At 48.4% G+C, this 11,535-nt stretch overlaps 2 protein-coding genes across 2 annotated transcripts; both read right to left on the bottom strand.

Annotated features, from left to right (window-relative positions):
- Window positions 1–1,878: 1,878 nt before the first annotated feature.
- On the bottom strand, window positions 1,879–10,238 carry F9C07_2287141 (polyketide synthase module). The gene is made up of 6 exons (XM_041295519.2): window positions 9,104–10,238; window positions 8,547–9,057; window positions 8,363–8,486; window positions 8,198–8,310; window positions 7,259–8,147; window positions 1,879–7,209 (listed from the first exon to the last, which is right to left on the bottom strand). Exons 1-6 carry the CDS (start codon window positions 9,643–9,645, stop codon window positions 2,006–2,008), a joined length of 7,383 nt encoding a protein of 2,460 aa, XP_041151472.1. The 5' UTR covers window positions 9,646–10,238; the 3' UTR covers window positions 1,879–2,005.
- Window positions 10,239–10,376: 138 nt separating this feature from the next.
- On the bottom strand, window positions 10,377–11,323 carry F9C07_2287142 (serine hydrolase FSH). Its single transcript, XM_041287612.2, has one exon. It carries the CDS (start codon window positions 11,241–11,243, stop codon window positions 10,452–10,454), a length of 792 nt encoding a protein of 263 aa, XP_041151471.1. The 5' UTR covers window positions 11,244–11,323; the 3' UTR covers window positions 10,377–10,451.
- Between the last annotated feature and the right edge of the window lie 212 nt (window positions 11,324–11,535).

The raw sequence follows: 11,535 nt of genomic DNA on the forward strand, positions 1-11,535 counted from the left end.
AGAATCATGATCTTAATGAGTTCTTGTTTTGGGCTAAAACTATTTACAGACGCCTGGATTCCAATGTAGTCTTCTAACTATCCTATGAAATCTATCCACTGTCTAGTGGAGAGCTGTATAACACGCACGGGGAGGGAGTTCTCGAACCAGTCAATCTACAAGGTAGCCTAATGCTACCGCCGGGAGTCTCAAAGCATGGTGTAGTACCTATCTAGTTACGGGAAGGGAGTGATAATACCACTCATTCCGAAACCAGGGCCTCCCTTTTGGGCTCTGTTGTATCATTGTATCCTGTGCAAGAAAGGAGGTTTCTGTTACACTTTGATATCACGCCGGCTCTTTTGGACCCAAGCGTATGAGAAATAAATGAGATGTCAATCTCGCATTCAACTGATCTGCCATTCTAGAGCTATAAAGATCTTTGGCAAGCGTATAAGGTGGTACGTGGAAGTCTAGGATAATGGTGATTATGGTAAGAGATAGCTTATCGTAGCTTTCGTTGCCTGTACCAACATGGCACAGATGCTCATCATGTGATCTACACACTGTATAATATGTCCATGCTTCCTAACACACCAGCGCTTGTGACCTCGACATCTACTTCCCTGGCCATCGTGACAGTAACGAGTTGGAATGCGAATACTGAAAATGAATCTGGTGGATTCGTTAGAGTCGGTCTTGGCGTTGGGGTCTCCCTGAGTGTATGTCTGCTTGTTGCATTCCTCAGATTAATCTTGCAACGACGCACATGTTGGCAGCGCGTGAGAGGTTATGAGCAAAGGCTGGCAGCAGCGACGCAGGACTTGCCTTGGCAGCTTCTACAGGAGTTGTCTGGCACAAACACTAATGAGACTGTCGAGAGAGTTGGCAACGGAATTGAGCAATTCTCATGTCAAACATAAACATTCGATATGGAACAGCAAGGCCCAACCCAGGTAATCTTTAGCAAACAATGACTGTTTGCCGTGACTTGTCTAATTCAAGTAATTCTTCCTGAGTTATCCAGATAGTGCCAAAACGCTCAGTGATAATATCACCGCAGGACTGAACTAGCATAACGAAAGTGTCCGTGTTTCTATCAATAAAAAGGCCTCTCCGGAAGAGCGAAATGCCATTGCACTGATTTGAAATCAGTAATGGATGCTCAGTGTCTTCCTGTAGAGATTCCTTGCACAGTAGAATAGGAGCAGTGGATATCTTTTTACGGATACGCAGATGATATCCAGGCGGCCGACGATATTCGTTATTTTCTTTCAGTACTATTGGTGCCCGTATAACCCTCGACTCGATGATTAATTGTGGTGAAATTTCTGGTAGCATCCGAACCTCCCTGTATTTCTTGTAGTATTGCTCAAGTGGTACCCACTTCGGCCCATTTCTCAACCACACTGTCAGGAAAAAGTACTTTTTGCAACAGTAGCTTCTTCGGCACAATTGACTATCAGTACTATCGCACCGTGGCGAGTAGTCTGCATCAGAATGGCAGTAGAGAACTGAGCTCTTCCATCCGCGCAAGACAAACTCGGAAATTCAGACCTTCTTTCGACAGCTGGAAACATGGACAAAGTACTGGACTGCAATGGTTCCCAACTTAAGCCGGCAACAAAGCCTATGGTTATGGCTTGGTAAAAAAGCCTTGTATTCTCAGGGAACAAGTGAGGTATGCCCCAATAATTAGTCGACCCCTCCCTTGCCAAGGCACCACGAAAAGCATTAATAGCATCTTAACTGTACTATGGTGTTAGCCAAAGGCATTGATCAAGCAGGTCTCGTTGGCCCTCAAACGCACACCATCACGGATTATCCTCAATCGCTCAGAATGGATCAATGATATACTGAAGAATGTAGCTCATCGCCTCATCCCAAAGTAGCTCCGAAGAGCCCTAGATCGAAGGATTCGTGCCCTAATTCTGACGTTATGAAATTTTCAATTTAATTTATAGTCGAATGTTACGTTATGAGTCCAAGTCAATCCATTCTAGTGTTCTAAAACTACAGGCTCCTATTATACTTTCAAATGTCTTTGCTTCAGCTGGTCCACAGCCTTCTGGCCAAGATCCATGAAGCTGCCACCATTCATCAGCTGCAACACCGTCACATCGACGCCAAATGACTGCTTCCACCAATTGCGAAGTTCAATTGACACGAGAGAGTCCACACCAAAATCGTGTAACGACAACCCCAAATTTGTTGCTTCATCGGCACGTCGCGTCGTATACGCGGAAGCCTGGCGAGCGATCTCTGTAGCTGCTCTTTCAACACTAGACTGCTCTTGCAAAATGCCCGGGTTATCATGGATAGCCGCAAGGAACGACCTGAGGCCACCGTCTTCGCGTTCATTCCCATCATGGGTGGATGCATCTTTCTGCATATGAGTGCGATTAAAAGCGGTACGTGGATCTCGTTGCCACATGAACTGATTCTTTGCAATACCAACTTTGGACTGTAGACCGTGGAGCAGCTGGTAGGGGGATCGGAACCCATCTAGCGGATTGAATACTGATGAACAGTCATGTCGCGGAGGAGATCGAATAATGGCCAAATGGAAACAGCTTAATAGGCTATTTTCTGATATGGGGGCACCCATCTGCTTCACTATCGATCGGTGAAGAGATGCATTTCGACTGACGAATCCGATCTCGTCCACTACGCCCAAGTCGACCACCGATGCAGCGAGTCCTTGGGATTGACGGAACTGGGCAAAGGCATCAAGGAAAGTGTTGGCGGCCGCGTAGTTCGACTGGCCGTAGTTTCCAAATGTTCCGGATAGGGAAGAGGCCATGACGAAGAAATCCATATTTGTTGGTAGTGCCTTGTGTAGATTCCATGTTCCGTCAACCTTAGGCTTCAGGGCTGTATTCCAAGTTTCCAAATTCATATCCATGACTCCAGTGTCCGCAAGAACCATGGCTAATTGAATGACTCCTGCAATAGGAGTTGTAACACTTTCTATAACCCGTTTAACGGTTGCCAGATCAGTAACATCACCTGCAAATGGGAAGACCTGACATCCCATATCACACAATTCGTGTATAAGTGTTTTATCCTCGTCCCTTTCTCCTGCTGAGCGAGAGAGGAAAACTAGATTCTTGGCCCCGTGGTAGACCATCCATCTTGCGAGGGATGCACCGATGCCCCGCATTCCACCTACCAAAAGGTAGGCCCTGTCTCCTCGAAGGTCCAACACTGGAACCCTAGTGGCCATGGGAAGGTCAGGCGAGTAGGAAAACTGCAGAATAAGCTTGCCGATGTGTTGCCCCGTTTGTAGGTACCGGAAGGCATCTTCAACCTCACTGACGGGAAATGTCTTGACCGGGCGGATGGGATGTATAGCTCCCTGCTTGTAAAGATTAACAATGGTGACTAGTTGTTCTTGAACCCATTCGGGCTCAAGCACGGATAGAGTTGCAATGTCAGCTCCGATATACGATCGGTTGGCCAAGAACGGGCTCATGGCCAGTTTTCCACGACCAAGAAGATCGCGTTTACCAATTTCAATCATACTTCCTCCCTCTGCAACACATTTCCAGGACGCATGTAACTGCTCGCCTGATAGTGAGTTAAGCACTACGTCAACTCCCCGGCCAGAGGTTGCTCTCATAACTCCATCAAGGAAGGTGGTATCACGTGAGTAGAATATGTCTTCTCTCTCCACACCCATCTCGTTCACCAGGAATCTAATCTTGTTCGGTGAGCTTACTGTCGCGTAGACCTTCGCACCAATCCACTTTGCATAGTGGATGGCTGCGATACCAACTCCTCCTGCAGCACTATGAATAAGAATGCTTTGGTCCCGTCGAAGGTTCGCTTTTTCCCGTAATGTTCTGAGCACAGTCAGGTAGACAGTCGGCAGCGTACTAGCCTCCTCAAAGCTGCAGTTATCTGGAATCCGAATGCAGAGGTGGCTAGGTAGCTGCAGTACCGTTGTATAGCTGGTGCTCTCAACAGTGAGGGCCATCACTCGATCACCGACAGATACGTTCTTGACATTGGACCCAACCGCTGTGACAATACCTGTACTATCTGTACCTACCAACTCCTGGCCACAATCAATGGGGACAACTCCCATGGCAAGAAGAAGTTCTTTGAAATTCATGCTGATTGACATCGTCTTGATTCTCACTTCATTGGCGCCTACCAGTTTCAATGGCTGGGATACCCAACGCAACGTATTGAGTAATCCCGGTCGACCTATCTCTAGGATAGCTTTCTCACCTCCCCCGCTGCTCTGAGCCAGGGCCTCAGGAACTGAGAGCCAGTGCATGCGGCCAACATGAATGGTACCATTGACCCAAGCATATTCTTGGTCTGGGTCAAATTCGGACTCTTCGGTGTTCTCAGCTGTCCTCTGTTGTATGTGTTGCAAAAGAAGGGAGATTGCCTCCATAGAGCCCGGTCCGAAACTTTCTAATTCAAGGGTAGAAAAGGAGACACCAAGTTCAGACCTTAGCGTCCGTGCCATACCCAGCACCTGAGAGAACCGCGGATCTTGTGGGAGGATCTGTGCGGCATGGGTTATCCACAAGAGTCTAGATGAGGAATGATGGTTGAATATCTGCAGGAAAGTATCGAGGTTCTCTTCTGTGATACTGTCGAAAAATGGTGCCTCAAGGTCGAGCAGAAAGACAATGTCCTGGTCGGCTGGTAGGTCGTCTCCCCAGCTCACCAGGTCAACTTTGTATCCATCTGAGCTAAGCCGTTGGCGTAAATCATGGACTACCGGATGAGACGTGCCAGTGTAAAGCACAGTTACCCTCTTTACATAGGATAGCGGCGCAGGTGTTGCAACCAGCATAGTGTTGAGCTGGTATGGGCGTTCGGCATCAAGAGCTGAGGCATCAATACCGGTGAATCCAGCGGCACGCAGTCTGCAATTCCATTCCGTAGGGCTGATGTAGGGCTCGCTGGGGCGTCCATCATCTTTTCCGAGCCACCAGCCGGGGAACAATCCGAAGATGAAATTTGTCCATTTTGAAACAGGGCATAATTCTTGTAACAAGAGACGACCGTCTTGCTTGAGCAACTTCCTAGTATGCTTCAGAGTCTCGGTCAACTTAGGAGTTGCGTGTAGGATATTAGAGGCAATAATCAGATCATAATGGGCCTCCGGGAAGCCCTGCTCAATAGGATCCCTAGAAATGTCCAGCACGTCGTAGCGAATTCGAGGTCGATCGTGGAACCTTTCCTGCGCATCGACAAAAAAGCCCGACGAGATATCCGTATACATATATTCCTGGTAAGTATCTTCTCCAGCCTCGGATCGCAATAACTCGAGTATCTTTGCAGTCAGTCCTCCGGTACCGGCGCCAATTTCTAGCACAGTCATTCGAGGCCGTAGATGACCCAAGAGTTGCAAAAAGCCTTTGTAATCATGCTTGTCTTGTAAACAGTCGTAGTAACGGGCTAACAGGCCATCTCGTCGCATCAACTCAAGCGGGTTAGTCCTGCCCCTGAAAATGTCCAACATGTGCCTATAACAAAGGAACAAGATGCGAGATCCTGGAATCATTGTTCCATCAGTATGACTTGCGACCAGACTGTGGATCAATTCTTTCCTATCGCTAGCACTAAGATTGAATAGATCTTTTGCGTCGGGCACTAGAGGGGAGCCTTCCTTCTGCGCTTTCGAAAGCTGTTCAGACATCCATGTCCGATACAATTCGAGATGTGGTTGAGTTGTAGGAATTCCATCGATATCGTCCATCAGGTCTATGGCGCAAAGCAAAAATATTCGCTCAATCAGAGGATTTGCTGAGAGTAGCTCGGCCTGCTGGGCTGGTTGGACAAGACTTGTAGAATCCACAAAGTGGATGTCAGGCTTCCAGACCAGCTGGGCCGATTCAGATTGCTGCTCCTGTTCGTTTCCGTCTGTTTCTGGCGCCGAAAGCTCCAGACCTTTCACAAAAAAGATAAGAGTATCCTTGACGACACCGTGGGATTGAATTGTCTGCTTCCGGGCAGTGGTATTCAAATGGATATCATGCTCGCCCACGCCCCCTCGTATATACATCTCCTCGATGAATGTAGGTAAGCGGAACTTTTCCAAGAAGCGTGGCTGGCCTTGATATATGGCTACGAAAGCGGACTGTAGAATCAAGTCGGTCGTTGTTGGGTGCAAAGTATATGACGATCCGGGTGCTCTGCTATCCTGGATGATGGCAGATGCGGTACTTTCACTAACGCTTGCAGTGATTTGCTGCAAACCAGCAAAATGAGGGCCGTACTTAAGGCCAGCTCTGCTCATCGCTCGATACCACCGTTTTGGGTCCACTATTCTCGAAAAAGAGGTTACTGTAGGTATTCCTCCAGGGGAGATCTCGCCGCCTGCGACCAGTCCCATGCAATGCTGTGTCCACACGGAACCAGTGTGGGACAAAATAGAAAATTCAAAGAATCTGGAATTCAAACTGTCGGTAAGATGATGAGGTTGAAGCCTGGTAATGATCTCAGTCGGTACCTTGTCGTCAAGCACCATCGCCGTCTTAAAGGAAATATCTCGCACTGTAAAGTCCTTCAGATTCGTTATCTGCCAAACGGCATGGCCAGCCATTGCAATATAGGCCGCAGCTGGAAAAACAATATCAGAACCCACACAGTGATCACGTAGCCAAGATACATCTCCAAGTCGCAGGATGTTTCTCCAAACGGGTTCGAGATCACTGCTTTCAATTGTCCGAGCACCAAGTAACTCATGGTGCGGAAATCTTTGGAACCGGGAAGACTTCATGGATCGGGACTCTGACCACCAACGCTCTGCATAGTGCCATGGATACAACGGCAGATCATGCAAGGCTTTGGGAATGGTTGCTGGGAGGGGATATTTTATGTTCACGCCTCGAGACCAGAGCTCACCAACGCAAGACAAAAATGTCACAACTGCATTTGAGCCGCGTGAAAGTACAGAAAGATACGGATTAGACACATTTTGAGCTCGGTAGATTTGTTTGATCGGGCCAGCCAGTGCCGAATGCGGTCCAATCTCCAAATATAGGGCATTTGCTCCAACCTCTGACTGAAGAAGCGAGTTAAACCCTTGATAGAACCAAACGGGACTTTCCATGTTCAGACGCCAATAGCTGGATCCAAAATCCTCTGCTTCATGCAGTTGTCTAGAGAACACTGTAGAGTGAAATGGAACGTTTGGGCGCTTGATCGCTGGTTGATTGGCCATGAGACTGTCGTATAGGTGTCCCACGTCCTGCATGTGATCTATAAATGTTTAGCCATGTCCTTAAGGTAGACGAATGGGATTACTGACGTGAGTGATATGCCTTATTCACCTTCAAGAGCCGTTGAAAGGCATCTGGACGGTCATTTCGAATAGCGGAAAGGACTGATTCAATGACATCTGCATCCCCTGACAAGGTAACACTCGAGGGGCTATTTTCGCAGGCAATTACAACACCTGGTCGAAGCCAGTGAACAACGTCATCATATCCGAGCCCCACAGCCGCCATGGCTCCTTCACGAGTCTGCTCCTTAGATGCGGCACCTCGATAGTATGCGAGAAGGACTGCATCGTGCATGCTCACAGAGCCTGCGGCATACGCGGCGGCAATTTCTCCACTGGAATGACCGACGACTGCGGAAGGAAAGATTTCCCACCGGGCTAGATGGTTGCAAAGTGCAATTTGAAGGGCAGTACAAACAGGCTGCGCAACTTCTGCTTTGGAGAGCAGACTCGTTTCCGGCGGCATCAATAGTTGCTCCTCTATCCCCCATTCAGGTGGGTCCTTTTGCTTTTGCAAAATCTTGTCCATCTGCCTGATATCATGAACAAATTCAGGACATGATTTAAGCAGTTCTCTTCCCATCCCAGCCCACTGTGCACCTTGGCCGGTGAAAACAAATGCAACCTTTTTCTGAAGCTGGCTTGTAAAAGAAGGTGAGACGAAAGCCTCATCGTGATTCCCATTGCTAATGCAAAAGCCACGGACAGGAAGATGCTCCCGGCGCTCCGCCAGGGTATATTCTAGATCACTCAGCCTATCTGGATGCTTAGCGATATAGTCCTGGTAGTTATTTTGCATCTTTGTCAATGAATCCGAATGGCCTGCTGACAACAGCAGAAGTTTAAAATCTGGTGCCCGTTCGGCCGCCGACTCGGTATTGGATAGGCCGAAGGAGGCAGGGGAATCCAGGATAATCTGAGCTGTCAGCTCTGTATGCAAAAGTATAGAAACGCTGTGTAGCCTACGTGGACATTGGTGCCGCCGATTCCATAACTGTTGATGCTGATGCGCTCCTCTCGATCCTCTGGCCAATGCATCGGCTCAATTGGAACTGTTAGCCGGGCTTCATCCCATTGAACTGCGGATTCTTAGCCTTCCGTAGCTCATTTGTGGGTAGGTCATATACCTACTCCTAGGGCTCGGGGTATTGAATTTGATATTGGGTAAAATAGTGCGATTTTCCAACTCGACGATTGCTTTCAGAATGCTGCTGATGGCCGAAGCCCCTTCCGAATGCCCTAGATTTGGTTTTACCTTCAGATTTTGACTATAAGCATATGAGTAGCAGCAGGTGAGAGTTTTATCGCTACATACAGCTCCAATATATATTCCCTTGTCCCCAAAGACGCGGGCTACTGCAGCTGCCTCAATGGCGTCGCCCATCGCTGTGCCTGTTCCGTGGCACTCCACCATGGCTGTTCGCGCGGGGTCAACGCCTGCATTGCGATAAGCTGCCCTGATAAGAGTTTCCTCTGCGTTGATATTTGGCGCCGTGAGGGCGGATGACTTTCCACCTGCATTGGTGCTAGTTCCTCGAATTACAGCTCGGATTGGGTTACCATCGCGGATGGCCTCGTCAAGACGCTTGATATAGAGACAGTTGACACCATCAGCGCGGACATAACCATTCGCAGTGGCATCAAACGTTTTGGATGAGGCGTCCGGGGAGATTGCCCCGCCATCTGCCATCAGCATGGTAGTTTCCGGTGACAGAATGATATTGGCACCGGCAACAATCGCAGAGGAGCACTCGCCCAGCTGAATCGACTGACATGCAAGGTGAATGCCTAATCCACTCCCCGAGCATCCAACACGAAGTGTCATACTGCTGACAGTCAACATTACATCTCATACATCAGTGGTGGACGCACCTCGGCCCTCTTAAATCGAACTCGTATGAGATACGGTTCGCTTGCATAAGGTCCATATAGCCAGTAATCACGTTAAATCCTCTATTCTGTGCATCCTTGGCATGGAGATTGCTCCATTCTTCACCAAAGCTGGCGGCATAACATCCGATATTTTTGCCTCTCCAGCCGGTCTCAGCAGCACTTTCGAAAGCCTCACGCACAACTTCCAGCAACAATCTTTGATGCGGGTCAAGGTTTTCGATCTCTTTTCGTCCCATGGAGAATAATGATGAGTCGAAGTTGGACAGCTCAACATCTTCCAGCCAATAGCCTTGCTTTGAGGAGAGGCTGCCTGGCTTGCCCTCGGGATCGTAAAAGCCATCAACATTGAACCGAGTTGGTGGAACAGTTCGTCGAGCATCTCGTTTGTTCAACAAAAAGTCATAGAGAGCCTCAGAGTCTCGAATGCCCCCGGGTAGCCGCATGCCCATTCCGCAAATTGCAATGGGCATTGCGCATGGCCGTTCAGCCGGACCATGAGGAACCGTAACAATAGAAGGCATTGTACGCAATGACTTTGCACTTAAGTGTAATGGCCCTATTGAGATGAACACAAAGTAGGTTCTTAAGAATGCTCTTTCTTATGTTCTTGAGTCCCACCGGGGAGACTCGTGGAGGCACAATACTGAAAACCAATGTCCATTGTATTCAGTAATACACAGGGATGCGAATCATAGACCTGGCTAAAGCCAAGGTCTACTGTAGCAGATCCTTCAGGATCAATGACACCAAGTAGGTGGGTCCACTCCAACCCACGGAAGAAACAATGCCCCGACAGCTTGCCACTAATGCACCCCGCCGATAGTGCTTAGGTTATCACGAACTCTACTTATCCGGGCGAGAAGCATCTGTGCTCTAGTGGTGTGGCGGAAGGATTTCTGAGATGAGGTTGAAGCGAGGAGTCGCAGACGCCTGATTCCGTAGATCCCGTGGCTCCAGAACTTCCGTTGATTGTGCCCAAGGAGAGAGACCAATGAAAACGAGGATTCTAAGCCTCCATCTCACAGCCATTAAATATGCACATGTGTAAATAACAAAGTACATTGCCTCGGGAAAGTGTGCATTGGCACAATCACAAGTATGTGATCGAGTAGCCCTTGAACAAGTATACTACTGTATTTGCTTATGCCTATTTTGTAGTACGCAATACTCACAGCTTAGGTTGAGGCTCGGTGCTGTCTTATCGGAATGTTACGCAGAGAGTCTTGAAATAAATCAATTGAGTATAACAATTCTGGCTTACATAGAAAAGAAATTGAGCCATACATGGCTAATTATTTGGGATCATGGACAGGGGCAGTTAGAGAAGTCAGTTTGCCAGTCCCCGTAGCACCTCAATAATCATTTCCGCAATCGCCGAAACATCTCCAGTTCTAGTAGGCATGACATGCTCACCTTCCCAAACGAATAGTCTTGCTGAGTCAGGTGAGCAACATTGATATAGCCAATCCACTGAAGATTGAATGAGGTGATCACGCGTGCCATAGATGTGAAGGGTAGGAATTCGAAGCAGAGGGTCAAGCGACGATTTGCCTCCCACTTGATGACTCTCACTTGAGCCTAGCCAAACAAGCGGTGTTGGCCCTGCAGCAAGAGTACCAAACTGAAAGAAAGGAAGGGATGTAAATCGCTCGGGATCGGTTTGCTGCCTGAAAAGTAGACTCGCTGCGATCTTAGCCCCTTGACTGAATCCCAGAAGTCCAACCCAAGGGCCCGTTGCTCCATTTCGATCATCATCCTCCATTGCTTTCTGCAAGCTCTGGTGGATCTGCTCAATGACCATGTCGGCATCCGTAGGATCTTCGTATATAAGCTTCACGCCTTGCCCTTTGCCTGGTCCAACTCCTAGGTCTGGTGGAAGCCAGGACCGGAAGGGGCCCCATTCAGTGAAGACACCAGTTATGAGTGGACCAGGTGGTGCAAAGAAAGGGCCATCTGCATATACTAGTCTGGCATCGTTGGACAACTGAGCCTCGAGCACGCGGCACCCAATACGAAAAATCTGAGAGTTTGAGCCGCCGCCATGGAGGCAAAGGATCCTGGGGCAGGAAGATGCCGGATCAAGCGTGTTGAACTGCGTCGGCAAGGGAGAGTCTGACATCTTAGGGAAGTCTGAAATTTCTTTGGTAAATAAGGAAACACTGGACCATCCTAAGTCGAGATGGGCGACAGGCACTTAATAAAGAATTATCAAGCCTCTCCCCCGCCCCACCTGCGCACAAACATACATACGTATGTAATTTAATACTCCTTACCAACACTTCTCCTTGGTGAGAATAGGTTGAGATCATGTATTTATGGGTAGGGAATATAGAGATAACGACCCATATAACTTTCACATTGATTTATCTGCGAGGCTATCCAACGAAAGTAAGGAGACACAATCTGGACAC

The sequence above is a fragment of the Aspergillus flavus genome, chromosome 8 (assembly GCF_009017415.1).
Source record: "Aspergillus flavus chromosome 8, complete sequence".
NCBI lineage: Eukaryota > Fungi > Ascomycota > Eurotiomycetes > Eurotiales > Aspergillaceae > Aspergillus > Aspergillus flavus.